This window comes from Arachis ipaensis, chromosome B01 (assembly GCF_000816755.2).
Source record: "Arachis ipaensis cultivar K30076 chromosome B01, Araip1.1, whole genome shotgun sequence".
Classification (NCBI taxonomy): Eukaryota; Viridiplantae; Streptophyta; class Magnoliopsida; order Fabales; family Fabaceae; genus Arachis; species Arachis ipaensis.
The window spans coordinates 78480885-78499929 of NC_029785.2; the positions used below are offsets into that span (position 1 = coordinate 78480885).

Sequence of the window (19045 nt, forward strand, 5' to 3'; positions counted from 1 at the left end):
ATGGCTTTGGAATAGGTAGTTCCAGTGATTCTGTGAGTTCTACTCCCTTGTGCTCTTCTGTGAAATTCTCCACTTCTTTGCAAGATTCTTCAAATATATCCATGTCCTGATCAAAGCCATCTGTGTCTTCCTCATCACTTAAGTCATTGACTGGAGGTTGAGAGAAATCTACCTCCGTATCATCTTCGTATTCACTTGGGGAAGATTCTTCGACCTCAGAGAATTCACTTGCGGATGCAAGTTCATTACTAGGAGAACTTGACTTGTGACTATCATCATCAAGGAAATCTGCTTCTTGGGTTATTCTGTCTAGTTCTTCATGAAAGACTTGCTCTGGGCATTGCGCACAATCCTCCTTAGCATCAATTGTAACATCCTTGACAGAATGCTCCACAACTTTGGATTCTCATGGAGGTTCAGCATCTCCTAAGTCTTCAACCAACTCTTCTTCTTCAATAATGACAGCTTCCTCTACTTGTTCCAGTACGAAACCATGCTCTGTCTTGTCTACTGGAGTTTCTAGTATCTCCTTCATGCTACGCTCTTCATTAGATCTTCCACATGGGGCTGTGGGATGTCCTTGAATGTTCGAACATCTAGAAGATAATTAACTTACTGCTTGCTCCAGTTGATGAAGGGTTGTTTGAAGTCGATTTACTGTTTCCTTGAGGCGAACCTCTGATTCTCGGGGTGATAGATTTGGATATAGCACAGGCGGAAGTGGTGGTGTTTGGGAGTGATTGGATTAGAACTGGGGTAAATGAGGATCATACGGTGGTGAATGGTGAAAAGGAGCTAGTGTGTGTGGTGCTTTGGGGTTATGATGAGAGGATGGTCTATAAGTACAGGGTGGGGCTTGTTGGTAATTACAAGGTTGTCCACCATGTCTATTTGCTTGGTATGCATTGTAGAATAGTCTTTGTCCATGATATCCTGGAGGGTGTTGTTGCCTAAAGGGTTGATCAGATCCTCTTGGCTCCATCCATCTTTGATTGCTCTAACCTTGATGCATGTTCCTGTTATAACTTCCATTCCTTTCAATAACATTAGAACCAAACTCAAAGCGACAGGGGTGAGAATTCATAGTAGCTAAAAGAAATAAAGAGGGGAAAGTAAAAGCAAATAAACAAGTAAAAGAAAAATATTTACAATAAGCAATATTAAGGCACACGATTGCAGTTTCCCGGCAACGGCGCCATTATGACGTTAGGATTTTATGGTGGTAAAGAATTTCATAAAAACAGTCACGTTGTAGATATAGTCTCTAAACCAACAGAAATCCCTTCGTACAAACGTTTTGGTTGTCACAAGTAACAAACCCCTAAATAAATTGATAACCGAAGTATTCAAACCTCGGGTCGTCTTCTCAAGGAACTGCAGGGAAGTATGTTCTTATTATTGGTTATGGAGATTGTAAATTGGGGTTTTGAGAATGAGGAGGGAATGATTTAATTAGCAAATAAAGTAAATGACGAACAAGCAATTTAAATGGCAAGTAAAATAAACAAATGACTGTAAATACTTTTGGCAAGGTATGAGAAATTAGAGGTCCTATCCTAGTTACCCTTATCAATGATGATGAGAATTGACTCTTAATTCCATTTTGTTAACCTTTACTAAGATAAAGGAAGGTCAAGGGATTAATTGGTTGATCTTCGAATCCTATTTATTTCCTAAGGAAAGATTGGGATTATTGAAGTTCAATTCAATTAACAAAGATAACAATTACCATTCATGTTTGAGTTTGATAACTCCTGAATTACTGATTTCTTAACCAAGACCAAAAGGGAGGAAAGTAAATCTACTGGAATAAAAATGTCTTCAGATGGGAATAACAACAATGTAAATAAGAGAAAGCAATATTAAACTGAAATACCTCAAATAACATTAATTCAAAAGAGTAATCTGTAACATGAATGTAGCATAAGCCAAATAGGCAACATAACTAATATAAGCATTAAAGTATCTGAAAGTAAGAGATAAATATAAAGTAAAAGAACATTGAACATGGGATCGAGAGTCACTCCTAAAACTAAGAGAAATCCTAAATCCTAATCCTAAAAGAGAAGAGAGAGGAGAGAACCTCTCTCTAAACTAAATCTAAATCATGAAAACTAAACTAAAGTCGTCTCTCCCTGAATGGATGCATTCCCCCACTTCATAACCTCTGGTCTATGCCTTCTGGACTTGGATTTGGGCCAAAAAGGGCTTCAGAATTCGCTGGGAGCATTTTCTGCAATTTCTGGTGCGTGGCCTCTGTCACGCGTCCGCGTGGGTCACGCGGTCACGTCATTCGGAGTTTTCCTTATCATGCGGTCGCGTCAGTCATACGGCCGCGTCATATTTGTTCTGCTTAAGGCGCGCGGTCGCGTCAGTCATGCGGCCGCGTCGCTGCTTCTTCGCGCTTGGCATGCGTCCGCATCGCCCATGCGATTGTGTAGATGCCAGTTTCTTCACAGACTCCGTTTTATGCTTTCCTTCCATTTTTGTATGTTTCCTTTCCATCCTTTAAGTCATTCCTGCCTTAGAAGATCTGAAACTACTCAACACACTAATCACGACATCGAATGGAAATAAAGGTAATTAAAATAATTAATTTTAAAGCATAGGAAAACATGTTTTTCACATACATCATATAATAAGGAAGGAAAAGTAAAACCATGCAATTAATATGGATAAGTGGGTGAAGGATTGAATAAATCACTCAGATTAAGCACAAAATATATCATAAAATATGGGTTTATCAGAGCTTCCCAACCTCTTCTCCGAACCATGATGACTTGCATCATCTACCCTTTTTTCTTGCATAAAAAGGACCATAAAAGGGCATAATCTCATTAAATCATTGCAATTCGTGCATCAATTGATAAACATTACAATACATTGCTTTGAAATTAGTTTGTGCTGAATTTCAGGAGAAAAAGACATCAAAAAGGGGGAGAAAACAACAAAAGAAGCTGGGCGTGTGAAACGGGCATGCCACTTGGAGCAAACGCCACAAAATCACATGGACGTGGCACGCCAAGAGCTGGGCGTGGCACGCCAGTACAACCTTCCAGAGAGCCACAATGAAGGCCACCAAAGGGGCGTGGCACACCAGGCTAGGCGTGGCATGCCAAACTGACCACTTAATTCATGGGCGTGCCACTTAATGTCGAAGGCGTGGCATGCCAGCTTTAAAATCACTTGGGCGTGGCACTTGAGGAACCAGGCATGGCACGCCAAAGCTAAGAAGGACACAAATGAATGGGCGTGCCACTTGAGAAGCTTGGCGTGGCACGCTGGTACAAAATTCCAGAGAGGAAGTTGAAGGTTAAAAAGGCTGGGCGTGCCACTTGAGCATCTGGGCATGGCACGCCAACGTACAAAGAAGGCCAAAGCAAAGACTAAGCATGCCACTTGGTGTCGAAGGTGTGGCACGCCAGCTCAAGATCCTTACCTGGGCGTGCCACTTGAATGCTAGGCATGGCACGCCAACTACTGGAACCAAGGAAAATGATGGGCGTGGCGCGCTAGTTATACTTTCCAGAGAGGGAGAAATAAGGCCAACCATATGGGCGTGCCACTTGGCATTGAAGGCGTGGCACGCCAGCTATAAAAATCAACTGGGCGTGCCACTTGAGTCCCAGGCGTGGCACGCCACCATCACCAATCACCCAAGAGATGACCTGGGCATGCCACTTGAGTTCTGGGCGTGGCACGCCAAGCAGAGGAACCAAGCACATGAAGGGCGGGGCACGCCAAACCCTGGGCGTGCCACGTTAGTTCAACTTTCCAGAGAGAGAGACCAAGCACAAAGCATGGGCGTGGCATGCCAAACCTTGAGCGTGCCACGCTAGTTCAAATTTCCAGAAGCCAACAATGAGAGGAAAAAGCCTGGGCGTGCCACTTGGGCTCGAAGGCGTGGCACGCCAGTCTAACCAAGGCTTTAAAAAGGCCTGGGCGTGCCACTTGGGCTCGAAGGCGTGGCGCGCCAGGCTACCCAAGGCCTAAAAGAACCCTGGGCGTGCCACTTCGTGTCGAAGGCGTGGCACGCCAGGGTTGTCAGTGAAGGGAGGCGTGCAACTTGAGGAATGGGCGTGGCATGCCAAGGCAGAACCAGAGCTAGGCGTGGCACGCCACTGAAGCGCCAATCACACGCCAGTTGTGAGATCACATTTTATGAGTTTCTTTTCCCTCTAAAATGTAATTTTACTTTCACTTTTGTATTTTTCTTTATTTTCTATTACTAGGAGTAGTATATATACCCCTTGGAAGTACTGGAAAAGGGGTTAAGCAGTTGAGCTATTAGTTGAAGGATAGTTAGATTCACTTTTTCCACTTTTTTTACCTTTTCTTGAGCTTTGAGTAGCTAAATTTCCTCTCAATTACTTGATGGATTAATGATAGTGAATTTCTTCTTCTCTTCATCTTCTCTTTGATTTGCTAGAAAGAATTTCGTTCTTCATGCTAGTGTTCAATCACCTTGGAAAAGGGGTTGAATGCAAAATAGGTTTCATGGGAACCTTGGAAAAGGAAACATGAAACCATGCTAGAAACCCCTTCTCACACTTGAGTAGGATCTGGGTTTTGGTGTTTGGATATGGTGACATAAAATCCTCCCTCTACTTGGACCTATGATGATGTGTGGTATAATCAGGGACCAAGCATATCTCTCTTCATGAGCAATTAGACAAAGGAATTGGCTATTGATCAAGATCTGAGAGATTGAGTCACCAAGGGATTGGGGCTCAATCAATCATGATTGCCAAGAGGTCAATGAGTTGCATGATTGAGGAGGATATGAGCTGGAATTAATCCAAAGAGACAACATCTCCTGATCTCAATGAATTCCCTCATTCTTATCTTCCATTCTCTTTATAGTTTTCTTTACGTTCTGCAATCCCCCATTCCCATTTATTATTGAGTCATTTAAGTTTCTGCTCTTTAATTTTATTGCCATTTACAATTCTGCTATTTACTGCTTTCTTTTACTTTTGAGTTATTTATATTTCTGCACATTTACAATTCTGTAATCACAATCTATTCTGCTTAGCTTGACTAATTCACCAATTGATTAAAGTTGCTCAAATCTACTAATCTCTGTGGATATGATCCCACTCCACTGTGGGTTATTACTTGACGATAATTTTAGTGCGCTTGCCAAAAGAACGGATTCACAAATTTTATAATGGGGTGTGAATTCGGATCATCAAGTTTTATGGTGCCGTTGCCAGGGATTGGTTTGAATTTGACAATGATTAAATTGATTGAGGAGCTAGATTAAGCAATTTTATTACCTTGTTATTTTCTTTTTAGTTTTTTACTCTTCCGTCTACTCTATTTTCTTTAGTTTTACTTTGATTATTTTAGCTATTCACTGTCCATATTTCCATTCTTCTAACTGTTTGATTAATTGCATCAACCAAGCTAACCACTAATCTTACTATAGTGATTCTTTCACTTGTCCTCTACTTGCTTTTTTGTTGAATGTATGACAGGTAGAAGGGAAGAAACTTCATCTTCATTTGATAGTGAAATTGAGAGGACCTCCCTTAGATTAAGGAGGGAAGCAAGAGGCAAAGGCATAGTTGGAGAGGAACTAGTGCAGGAAGATCTGAGAACCACCATGGATGACGAAGTACAGGATAATGTTGGAGGAGATGCTGGAAATCATGTTGGGCAAGAGAGGAGAGTCTTAGGCTCCTACATCAACCCAAATCGAGGAAACTGTGGCAGCAGCATCCTCAAACCAACAATCCATGCTAACAACTTTGAGTTGAAACGTCAACTCATCACACTTGTTCAAAATAATTGTTCATATGGAAGAGGAGCCCAGGAGGACCCAAATCAACATCTCAGTACATTCTTGAGGATTTGTGACACTGTAAAGTCCAATGGTGTACATCCTGACACCTACAAGCTACTTTTGTTCCCTTTCTCACTCAGAGATAAGGCAGTAAAGTGGTTGGAAGTATTCCCCAAGGAGAGTCTAACCACATGGGATGATGTTGTAAATAAATTTCTAGCAAGATTTTACCCTCCGCAGAGAGTCAACAGGCTAAGAGCTGAGGTGCAAACTTTCAGACAACAAGATGGTGAAACACTTTATGAAGCCTGGGAGAGGTTCAAGGATTTGACAAGGAAATGCCCACCTAATATGTTCAATGAGTGGGTGTAACTACACATCTTCTATGAAGGGCTGTCATACGAGTCAAAGCAAGCAGTAGATCATTCTTCTGGAGGCTCACTCAACAAGAAGAAAACCATTGAAGAAGCCATAGATGTCATAGAGACTGTAGCGAAGAATGAGCACTTTTATGCTTCAGAAAGAACTCAAAAGAGAGGAGTGATGGAACTCAAATTGATCACTGCACAACTAGCAGCCTTGACCAAGAAGATGGAGAGTAATCAAGTCTGAGCCATTCAAGCCCAAACCCCCCAACAAGAAGGAGATGCACCAGAAGTTGACTGTGAACAAGCTAATTATGTGAACAATTCTAGACCCTCATATGACCCAAACTCCAAGACATACAATACAGGTTGGAAGAACCACCCAAATTTTGGGTGGGAGAACCAAAAAAACCACAATCCAGATCATACAAAGCCATACCAAGCCAATCAATACCAAAATCACTCACCCAACCATCAACCAAACAATAACAGACCCTACCACAATGCACAAAACACATCATATCATTCCACTCAACCAATGCACAACAACCACCATCAAGACACATCAACCTCAACAATACAACCATGTGAGATCAAGAGCAACTTTGAGAGAGTAGAAGCTGCAATAGCACAACTATCATCACAGTTGACAGGAGCTATTTCCACTCTTTTGGAGAGACAAACACAAGCTGACAAGAGGATAGATGCCAACCAAGAAGAGTACAGGTCAAATCTGAAGAATCAAGGCGCAGCCATTTCAAAATTGGTAGCACAAGTAGGGATTCTGTCCAAGCAAATTCCTATGTCTACACATACATTTTCCAGTGATACCATGGCTAACCCAAGAGGGGAATGCAAGGCCATCACACTTAGAAGCGGAAAGGTGGTGGAAGAAGCAAACTCAAGCCAGAGCAACCAACAAAAAGAAGCTGCAGAAAAGCCTGAAAACAAGAATGAAGAGGAGACCCCTACCCCATCATCACCAAAGCCAATCTTGAAGCCTTATGTGCCAAAAGCACCATATCCACAAAGGCTGAGGAAAGATGGGAAGGATGGCTAGTTCTTTAGATCTTTGGAGATCTTCAAGAAGCTCCAAATTAACATACCATTTGCTGAGGCATTGGAGCAAATGCCACTCTATGCCAAATTTCTGAAGGAGCTCATGACAAGAAAGAGGAACTGGGGAGAAAAAGAGACCATAGTGTTAACTGAGGAGTGTAGTGCCATAATACAAAGGAAGCTACCCCAGAAAATGAAGGACCCAGGGAGTTTCCAAATCCTCTGCATCATAGGGGATATAAACATTGAGAAGGCCTTGTGTGACATCAATCTCATGTCCCTAACCATGATGAAGAGGATGAAGATTGAGAAAGCCAAGCCAACAAGAATGGCACTCCAATTAGCTGACAGAACCTTCAAGTTCCCACATGGGGTAGTGGAAGACTTGCTGGTGAAAGGGGGAGAATTCATTTTCCCAGCTGACTTTGTTGTGTTGGATATGGAAGAAGAGGCTAACACATCAATCATTCTAGGAAGGCCATTCCTAGCTACTGCTAGAGCCATCATTTATCTACAAAAAGGGGAATTAGTCTTAAGATTACATGAAGAGAAGATGGTCTTCAATGTCTTCAAGGCAATGAGTTACCCCAAGGAATCCATAGGAGAATGCATGATGGTGGACATCATAGAATAAATAGTTCAAGGAGTCTTTGAAGAAGAACAATGTGAAGGAGCTATTGAGCTAGAGTAGCAAGCATCAAGTGGAGAACAACCACAAGGAACCATGGAGAATTCAATCACGTTGAACCCCAAAGACAGTAAAGAAGTAGACGCACTAAAACTCGAGTTGAAGACCTTACCACCAAGCTTGAAATATGCATATCTGGGCAACAACAACACATACCCGGTGATCATCAATTCAAGTTTGAGTGAGGAGCAAGAGGAAGAACTTATCCAAGTGCTGAAACAGCACAAGGACGCCATAGGCTATACACTTGCAGACTTAAAAGGAATCAGCCCTTCAATGTGCATGCACAAGATACTACTTGAAGAAGGTGCTAAACCCTCAAGGCAGCAGCAAAGAAGGCTGAATCCAACCATGAATGAAGTGGTCCAAAAAGAAGTATTAAAGTTGTGGCAAGCAGGGGTGATCTACCCCATCTCAGACAGTCCTTGGGTAAGCCCGGTGTAAGTAGTCCCAAAGAAAGGAGGGTCACTGTTGTACCAAATGAGAAGAATGAGCTGATACCCACAAGAACCGTGACCGGGTGGTGCATGTGCATTGATTATAGGAAGCTTAATGAGGCCACCAGGAAGGATCACTTCCCCTTACCTTTCATGGATCAAATGCTTAAGAGATTAGCTGGACATGAGTATTACTGCTTCTTGGACGGCTATTCGGGCTACAACCAAATTGTTGTAGACCCCAAGGACCAGGAAAAAACTTCATTTACTTGTCCATATGGAATTTTTGCTTATAGGAGAATGCCCTTTGGATTGTGCAATGCACCTGCAACATTCCAAAGGTGCATGCTCTCCATATTTTCAGACATGATTGAAAGATTCATTGAGGTGTTTATGGATGATTTTCTGTATTTGGTAACTCATATTTTGATTGCTTACACCACTTAGCCTTGGTGCTAAAGAGATGCCAAGAGACCAACCTCGTTTTGAACTGGGAGAAATGCCATTTCATGGTTACAGAGGGGGTGGTCCTTGGTCATAAGATCTCCAAAAGGGGCATAGAGGTGGACAAGGCTAAGGTGGAGGTGATTGAAAAGTTACCCCACCTTGCAATGTCAAGGCAATTAGAAGTTTTCTAGGACATGCTGGCTTCTACAGGAGATTCATTAGAGACTTTTCCAAGGTTGCCAAACCTTTGAGCAACCTACTAGTCTTTAATGTATCTTTTATTTTTTATGATTAATGCATGATAGCTTTTAAGGAACTTAAAAACAAACTCTCCTCTGCGCCTATCATAGCACCACCATGCTGGGATTTACCTTTTGAGCTGATGTGTGATGCATCAGATTTTGCTGTGGGTGCCGTTTTAGGACAGAGGAGGGATAAATTGGTACATGTCATTTATTATGCTAGCAAGGTTCTTAATGAGAATCAAAGGAACTATACCACTATAGAAAAAGAATTACTCCCCATTGTCTTTGCTTTTGATAAATTTAGATCATATCTTATTGGTTCTAAAGTAATTATATTCACTGATCATGCAGCACTCAAATACTTGCTCACCAAACATGATTCCAAGCCCAGACTAATAAGATGGATTCTGCTGCTCCAAGAGTTTGACATTGAAATTAAAGATAGGAGTGGAGCAGAGAACAAAGTGGCTGACCACCTCTCAAGAATGCCACAAGAAGAAGATGGGGCACACCAAGTTGCAGTAAATGAAAGCTTCCCTGATGAGTACTTGATGATGATACAAGAGGCCCCTTGGTTTGCTGACATAGCCAACTTCAAGGCTATTGGGGAGCTACCAACTAACATCAACAAGCATATGAGGAAAAAGCTGGTCAAGGACCCTAAACACTACATTTGGGATGAACCCTATTTGTTCAAAAAGTGTGCTGATGGAATCTTGAGAAGGTGTATTTCCCATGAGGAAGGGCAAGAAGTGCCTTGGCAGTGTCATGGATCTACATATGGAGGCCATTTTAGTGGGGATAGAACTGCAGCCAAGGTGCTACAATGTGGATTTTACAGGCCAACCATCTTCAAAGATGCAAAAGAATTGGTGACAAGATGTGATGAATTCCAAAGGGCTGGCAATTTACCCAAGAGAAATGAGATGCCACAGAGGTTCATAATAGAGTTAGAATTATTTGATGTGTGGGAAATTGATTTTATGGGACCCTTCCTATCCTCATACTCAAACAGTTATATATTGGTGGATGTAGATTATGTATCAAAGTGGGTTGAAGCCATAGCCACTCCAACAAATGATAACAAAGTTGTAATGAACTTTTTGAGAAAGAACATCTTCAATAGATTTGGGGTGCCTAGAGCACTCCTTTCCAAGCGTGGAGTTAAGCACAAGGTGGCAACCCCATATCACCCACAGACCAACGGGCAAGTAGAAATTTCAAACAGAGAGCTTCAAAGAATTCTTGAAAAAACTGTTGGAAGCTGATGAGAGAACTTTTGCGTGGTCTAGAAATTGCGGATAAATCCTCGTTGCAAGTATAGTTTCTAAACCTTCAAAAGTCCTTTCATACAAATGTTTTGGTTGTCACAAGTAACAAACCCCTTAAAATTGATAACCGAGTATTTAAACCTCGGGTCGTCTTCTCAAGGAATTGCAGGGAGGTATGTTCTTATTATTGGTTATGAGTTTGTAAATTGGGAAAATTTGGAGTTTGGGCAATGGGCACAGGTATATTTTCAAAGCAATAAAAATAAATAAATAACTGTAAAGCAAACTTTTGGCAAGGTATGAGAAATTGGAAGTCCAGACTTAGTTATTCTTATCAACAATAATGAAAGTTGAATCTTAATTCCACTTAGTCAACCTTTACTAAAGTAAAGAAAAGTCAAGGGACTAATTAGTTTGATCTTCGAATCCTATTTATTTCCTAAGAAAAGGTTGGAATTATTAAAGCTCAGTTCAATTAGCAAAGATAACAGTTATCAATTATGCTGTTGAGTTGGATAACTTCTGAGTTACTGATTTCTTAACCAAAACCAAAAGGGGAAAAGTAAATCTACTGGAATAAAAATGTCTTCAGATGGGAAGCAGTAATCATGTAAATAAAAGAAAGCAATCATGAATTGAAATACCTCAAATAAAATTAATTAAGAAAATTATATGTAACATGGAAGAGTTCATAAATTAAATAAAAATAAAGAACCTGGGATTGAGAGTCACTCCTAAAACTAAGAGAAGTCCTAAATCCTAAGAGAGAGAGGGGAGAACCTCTCTCAAAATTAATCTAAATCATGAGAAGTGAATTATGAGAGCCTCCTTATGAATAGATGCATTCCTCCACTTTATAGTCTCTAATTTGTATTTTCTGGGCCGAGAACTGGGTCAGAAACAGCCCAGAATTCGCTGGTCTCGAATTCAATCACGCTGGATTTCCGTCACTGTGACGCTGCCGCATGGATCACGCGGTCGTGTCACTTAGCTTCAGGGGAACTATATCATATTAAATATCAAATTGAAGCCCCGAACGTTAGCTTTCCAACGCAACTGAAATCGCGTCGTTTGGACCTCTGTAGCTAAAGTTATAGCCGTTTGAGTGAGAAGAGGTCAGGCTGGACAGCTTAGCAATTTCTCCAACTTCTTGTATTCCTTTCACTTTTGCATGCTTCCTTTCCATCCTCTGAGCCATTCCTGCCCTGTAATCTCTGAAGTCACTTAACACACATATCAAGGCATCTAATGGTAATAAGAGAGGATTAATAATAAGCAAATATAAGATCAAAGAAGCATGTTTTCAATCATAGCACAAAATCAAGAAGGAAATATAAAACCATGCAAATATTATGAATAAGTAGGTAAAGAGTTAATAAAAACCACTCAATTGAGTACAAGATAAACCACAAAATAGTGGTTTATCAGAAGCTCAAGAAAGGATTGGTTTAAGAAGCTGGATGATGCACTATGGGCCTACAGGACAGCCTTCAAAACACCTATTGAAATGTTTCCATACCAATTGGTGTTTGGTAAGGCTTGTCACTTACCAGTTGAGCTTGAGCATAGAGAATTTTGGGCTATAAAAATGTTGAACTTTGATGAACAAGCTGCTGGAGAAAGGAGGCTTATGCAGCTAAATGACGTAGAGGAGTTTAGGAATAAGGCATATGAAAGTACCAAGATCTACAAAGAGAATGCAAAAAGGTGGCATGATCAGAAGACAGCAAGGAGGGAGTTCACTAAAGGGCAACAGGTGCTGCTGTATAATTCGAGACTCAAGTTCTTCCCTAGAAAGCATAAGTCTCGATGGTCAGGCCCCTTCACCATCCTCAATGTATCCCCCTATGGCCACGTAGAGCTCATGGAAGACAAAACACAAAGGACCTTCACTGTGAATGGCCATAGACTCAAGCATTACCTAGGGGACTCACTGGATGAGAAGAGAGTGAGCTACAACCTTAGCTAACAAAGGAAGAACGTCAAGCTAGTGACAATAAAGAAGCGCTAGTTGGGAGGCACCCCAATACTTGATATCCTTTTGAAATTTGTCAATTTAGATAGTTTGAGTTTGAGTTGAAATTTTATGTTTTCTTGCCTTCTAGAAGTAGATTGTAGATAATAGATTAAGAATTTGATTTGGTAGTTAGGAGGTCCTTATATTCTGTTTTCTTTTGGCCTGAAATTGCAATTTGATGAATACATATGCTAATGACGAGCTATTGGGCTGAGAGCTAGCTAAAAAGCTAAGTTTGGTGTGGCCACTAATGTACTTAATCTAGGCTTACCACTTTTGAACAAATCATATCTGAAGGTAAGCCCAGAGATTAAGTTTGGTGTGGCCACCAATTTACTTGATCTAGGCTTACTAATCTTGATCTAGGCTTCCTTCCTTTCTTCTTTCTTCTTTTCCCCTTACATATCTTTCACTACCCCCCTACCTTTTTCTTAATCGGGACGATCAAGCTCTAAGTTTGGTTTTGGAGCAAAACTTTGTTTTGCCTACTCTCTTTTGCAACCTTCCCCAATACCTTCTTCAAACCTTTAAACACACTCCCTCAACCCAATGGCACCACCAAAAACCTCAGTAGCATTAAAGAAAAGAAAGACTAAGGAACCAACTTCTGGATCCTCAAGCTCAGGTTTCAATGAGTACAAGTTTCTCTCCTCATTCAACCAAAACCATTTTTATGGTTGGGTGAGTGAGAGGGGAATCATCCCTGAGGTCGGTTTTCAGCTGGGGAGGAATGAGCACCCTGAGATCAACAGGGAGATAAACAATAAAGGCTGGACACTCTTGTGCAACCCACCAAGGAAGGTAGTGGAAAGCTTGGTGAGAGAGTTCTATGCTAATACCGTGCCTCAGCCAGGACAACCTTATGGCTATCTTAGCTATGCAAAGGGGAAATCCATTGATTACAGCCCCACTAACATAGAGAGGACGTTGATGGTAAAGCAGACAACCTCCACCTGGAGCTATGAGGAGAGAATGAAGTAACAAGACCCAAGATTTGATGAAATCCTAAATGAAATCTGTGTTTTGAATGTGCAGTGGATAAATGACAAGGATGGAAAGCCCAACTAACTGAGAAGAAGAGACTCGAGCCCCCAAGCTAGAGGGTGGCTAGATTTTGTGAGGAGGTCCCTAATCCCTACATTCAACACTTCAGAGGTGACCAAAGAGAGAGCTGTGCTCATATACAGCATCATGAAAGGTGAGAATGTCAATGTTGGGGAATTGATTGCCAACAACATCAACAAAATTCTTAAAAACACCAAAGATAGCTCAAGGTTGGCATTCCCCAGCATCGTCCAAAGGTTGTGTGATGAAGCAGGGGTGGAGAGGATAATTGATGAAGTGCTAGTGGAGCAAGAAAAACCCATAACTGCCAAGAAGATGGTCAAAGTGGTGGCTGTCAATCTACTTCAAAGGGCCAGGGAGCATAGGGCTCATGCTCATGAGCCACATGTGCAACAACAACAAGAAGAAAAAGAGGTAGAGGAGCAACCACATTTCCTAGAACTCCAACCACCACCATACCAGCAATACCAACAATTTTCAGATGAATTCAATTGGGAACAATTGCAAGGAGATGTACACCAAATGAAGGGAGACCTACACCATCTGAGGGAGGATGTCAATCGACTCAAGGAGACTCAACAACAACAATGGAGCCAAGTGAACCAGAACATCCAACAACTCCAAGGGAATTGGGAGCACATGAGGAAGGAGCAGCAAGAACAGTTTGACTGGGGAGAGGTGCGAAGTGCACTTGATAAAATCGTAGAGCAAGGCAAATGGCAACAAAGGAACCTTGCTGAGTTCAGACATCTTTATGATGCTAGAACCATTTCAAGGAGGCAATATGATATCAACACACAAGCGAAACTGAATCACTTGTGTAAGGCTGTGGCCGCTCTAAACCCAGGATACCCAACATTCATGCAAGGGATGGAGGAGTTAAGTTCAAGACAAGAAGAAATTCTGGCCAAGAATAAGGAGGACGAAAGAAACTACATGAGAAGGCTAGGATTTTGGAAGCCTAAGGACAAGAAAGCACAAGAAGGATCCTCCAACAAAGATGAAGATGACTGATAAACCACTACTTTATGGTTTATCTTGTACTCAATTGAGTGGTTTTTATTAACTCTTTACCCACTTATTCATACTATTTGCATGGTTTTATATTTCCTTCCTAATTATGTGTTTTGATTGAAAACATGCTTCTTTGATCTTATATTTGCTTATTATTAATCCTCTCTTATTACCATTAGATGCCTTGATATGTGTGTTAAGTGTTTTCAGATATTATAAGGAAGGAATGGCTTGGAGGATGGAAAGGAAGCATGCAAAAGTGGAAGGAATACAAGAAGTTGGAGAAATTGCTAAGCTGTCCAGCCTGACCTCTTCGCACTCAAACGGCTATAACTTTAGCTACAGAGGTCCAAATGATGCGGTTCTAGTTGCGTTGGAAAGCTAACGTCCGGGGCTTCGATTTGATAGATAATATGTTATAGTTTCCCTGATTCTAGGCGACACGACCGCATGATCCATGCGGCCGCATCGCAGTGACGGAAATCAGCGTGTTTGAATTCTTCTCCAACGATTTCTGGGCTGTTTCTGACCCAGTTTGTGGCCCAGAAAACACAGATTAGAGGCTATAAAGTGGGGAAATACATCTATTCATAAGGAGGGTCTCATAATTCACTTCTCATGGTTTAGATTAGTTTTGAGAGAGGTTCTCTCCTCTCTCTCTTAGGATTTAGGACTTCTCTTAGTTTTAGGAGTGACTCTCAATCCCAGGTTCTTTATTTTTATTTATTTTTCCAATTGGCTTATGAACTTTTCCATGTTATGATTTGAATATTTTATTTAATATAATTTGAGGTACTTCAGACTTATGATTGCTCTCTTTAATTTATTAATGCTCTGTGTTTATCCAAATTATTTTCATTCAAGTAGACTTTCTTCCCTTTTGGCTTTGGTTAAATAATTGGAGACTCTTGAGTTATCAAACTCATTGTTGATTGAAAATTAGAATTATTCAAGAATTAATTCGAGTTCCACTAACTCTAACTTTTCCTAAGGAAAGACTAGGACTTGAGGAATCAGAATTAATTCATCCACTTAACTTACCTTCATAGTTAGAGGTTAACAAAGTGGGAGAAAAATCCAATTCTCATCATAATTGATAAGGATAACCAGGATAGGACTTCCGGTTTTCATACCTTGCCAAGAGTTTATTTTACAGTTATTTATTTATTTTTATTGCTTGAAAATATACCTGTGTGCATTGCCCAAACTCCAGAACCCCAATTTACAAACTCATAACCAATAATAAGAACATACCTCCCTGCAATTCCTTGAGAAGATGACCCGAGGTTTGAATACTCGGTTATCAATTTCAAAGGGATTTGTTACTTGTGACAACTAAAAACGTTTGTAAGAAAGGTTGATTGCTTGGTTTAGTAACTATACTTACAACAAGAGTTTGCTATAACCTCTAAACCATCAATCTTCAGTTTTTTCAAAATGACTCTTCCCCTTCCAAAAAAGACAAAGGCAAAGGGCCAATGAACTGAAATTGGAACTGCTCAAGGTTGTAAGTCCCATGGTTGACACTCTCTAAATTATGAATCATGTTTAAGTTTTTCTCTCTGTCTTAAATTCTGTTTTTGAATAATTGCAACATTAGGATAGTTTATTTTCACTGCCTAGTTTTTTTTATCATGAAGTCTTTTGTGAGTCCTTTTTAACTTCAAGAAAGAAAATGCAATGTGTTTCAAGTTTTTACAATATCAACAAAAGCATAGTTGTCTTCATAAGAATTGTTGTGAGTTGCAAGAATAAAAGAGATTAAGACCAAGAGAGATCATTCAAAAACTAAGAAACAGGAAACTAAGTGTAGAACCTTGAATGAATAAAAGGGGAAAATAAATCATGAAAGGGCAACTAGTCCTAGGAGGTACGACAAATAAAGGTTAAGGGGTATTCCTTGAACATTTATAGAACCAAGAATTAGTAAGAAATAAAGACCAAAGGCTCTGAGCATCAACTACTAGGAGGGAAAGAAACATTAAGAAGTTCCCAAGAGTTAGAGAACCTAGTAGATGCTTGTGCTGAAGATGTGTCAAGAGGAGGCCTGGGAAAGTAAATTCTCAGGGGGTGTTTCAACACCTAGTACCCTAAAGCCAACTGGTTTGGGAGTGCAAATTGAAAGCCTAATTAAAGGGTTGTCTTGAGACAAAACACTTAGAGTCGTGGTCAATAAATAGAAAAGAAAAAGAAACAACCAAAAAGAAAATGAAATAACTCTTTCCACTTCAAGGTGACAATCAATAAAAGAGGACCCCTGAAGCTTATACTTGAAGGAACTCTCAAGGATCTAGGAACCTTTGTGACATTGAAATAAAATTATTCATGCCTGTGTTAAGCACTTAGTCCTAATCTTAGTCATGTTTGCATCTATTCAAGGCCAAAGTCTTAAGTCATAAAAAGGGGCTACTCACACTAATTTGCTTGGGACAAGCAAAGCTTAAGTTTCGTATTGTGATGACTTGCATCATCTACCCTTTTTTCTTGCATAAAAAGGACCATAAAAGGGCATAATCTCATTAAATCATTGCAATTCATGCATCAATTGATAAACATTACTGGTGCACGAAATTGTGATCTCTAGCAACGGCGCCAAAAACTTGGTACGCACGTTTATAATCTCAAATTCTTTTTCACAACTCCGATACAACTAACCAGCAAGTGCACTGGGTCGTCCAAGTAATAAACCTTACGTGAGTAAGGGTCGATCCCACGGAGATTGTCGGCTTGAAGCAAGCTATGGTGACCTTGTAAATCTCAGTCAGGCAGATTCAAATGGTTATGGAATTTTGATAATTATGATATAAAATATAAAACAGGATAGAGATACTTATGCAATTCATTAGTGAGGATTTCAGATAAGCGTATGGAGATGCTTTTGTTCCTTCTGAACCTCTGCTTTCCTACTGCTTTCATCCAATCATTCATACTCCTTTCCATGGCAAGCTGTATGTTGGGCATCATCATTGTCAATGGCTACTTCCCATCCTCTCAGTGAAAATGGTCCAAATGCGCTGTCACCGCACGGCTAATCATCTGTCGGTTCTCGATAATATTGGAATAGGATCCATTGATCCTTTTGCGTCTGTCACACACCCAACACTCATGAGTTTGAAGCTCGTCACAGTCAACCCATCCCAGATCCTACTCGGAATACCACAGACAAGATTTAGACTTTCCAGATCTCAAGAATGGCCGCCAATAATTCTAACTTATACCACGAAGACTCCGATCTTTTGGAATGGAGGCTAAGAGATAAACTCTTAATCCAAGGTAGAACGGAAGTGGTTGTCAGGCACGCGTTCATAGGTTGAGAATGGTGATGAGTGTCGAGGATCATCACATTCATCATGTTGAAGTGCAAATGAATATCTTAGAATAGGAATAAGCTTGGATTGAATAAGAAAACAATAGTACTTTGCATTAATTCATGAGGAACAGCAGAGCTCCACACCTTAATCTATGGTGTGTAGAAACTCTACCGTTGAAAATACATAAGTGATGAAGGTTCAGGCATGGCCAAATGGCCAGCCCCCTAAACGTGATCTCAGAATATAAAATTAGTCAAAGACTAACCAGAGATGTGAAATAAATCACTAAAAGTAGTTTTTATACTAAACTAGTAGCTAGGGTTACATAAGATAAGTTAAATGATGTAGAAATCCACTTCCGGGCCCACTTGGTGTGTGCTTGGGCTGAGCATTGAGCTTTCATGTGTAGAGACTCTTTTTGGAGTTAAATGCCAGGTTGTAGCCTATTTCTGGCGTTTAACTCTGATTTGCAACCTGTTTTTGGCATTTAACTCCAGAATAGGGCAGGGAGTTGGCGTTTGAACGCCAGTTTGCGTCGTCAAAACTCGTGCAAAGTATGGACTATTATATATTGCTGGAAAACACTGGATGTCTACTTTCTAACGCTTTTGAGAGCGTGCCAATTGGGTTTCTGTAGCTCCAGAAAATCCACTTCGAGTGCAGGGAGGTAAAAATCCAACAGCATCTGCAGTCCTTCTTCAGCCTCTGAATCAGATTTTTGTTCAAGTCCCTCAATTTCAGCCAGAAATTACCTGAAATCACAGAAAAACATACAAACTAATAGTAAAGTCCAGAAATGTGTTTTTTATTTAAAAACTAATAAAAATATACTAAAAACTAACTAAATCATACTAAAAACTATGTAAAAAAAAGGCCAAAAAGCGTATAAATTATCCGCTCATCAATTACAATACATTGCTTTGAAATGAGTTTGTGCTAAATTTCAGGAGAAAAAGACATCAAAAAGGGGGAGAAAACAACAAAAGAAGTTGGGCGTGTGAAACGGGCGTGCCACTTGGAGCAAACGCCACAAAATCACATGGGCGTGGCACGCCAGGAGCTGGGCATGGCACGCCAGTACAACTTTCCAGAGAGCAACAGTGAAGGCCACTAAAGGGGCGTGGCACGCCAAGCTAGGCGTGGCATGCCAAACTCACCACTTAATCCATGGGCGTGCCACTTAGTGTCGAAGGCATGGCATGCCAACTTTAAAATCACTTGGGCGTGCCACTTGAGGAACCAGGCGTGGCACGCCAAAGCTAAGAAGGACACAAATGAATGGGCGTGCCACTTGAGAAGCTTGGCGTGGCTGATGACAAGTCATCTTAGCCTATTTTA

General features: G+C 40.7%; 1 protein-coding gene across 1 annotated transcript; it reads left to right on the forward strand.

Annotated features, from left to right (window-relative positions):
- On the forward strand, positions 7937 to 12683 carry LOC107607963. The gene is made up of 5 exons (XM_021110220.1): positions 7937 to 8207; positions 9090 to 9226; positions 9731 to 10236; positions 11783 to 12248; positions 12615 to 12683. Exons 1-5 carry the CDS (start codon positions 7937 to 7939, stop codon positions 12681 to 12683), a joined length of 1449 nt encoding a protein of 482 aa, XP_020965879.1.

What these genes read in the sequence shown, in the direction of transcription:
- LOC107607963 (XM_021110220.1), top strand. Translation starts at nt 7,937, where the DNA reads ATGGAGAATTCAATCACGTTGAACCCCAAAGACAGTAAAGAAGTAGAC. An exon ending in GACAGAGGAGGGATAAATTG is followed by an intron (nt 9,227 to 9,730) that starts GTACATGTCATT and finishes TTGTTCAAAAAG; the next exon opens with TGTGCTGATGGAATCTTGAG. An exon ending in ACTCACTGGATGAGAAGAGA is followed by an intron (nt 12,249 to 12,614) that starts GTGAGCTACAAC and finishes TCATATCTGAAG; the next exon opens with GTAAGCCCAGAGATTAAGTT.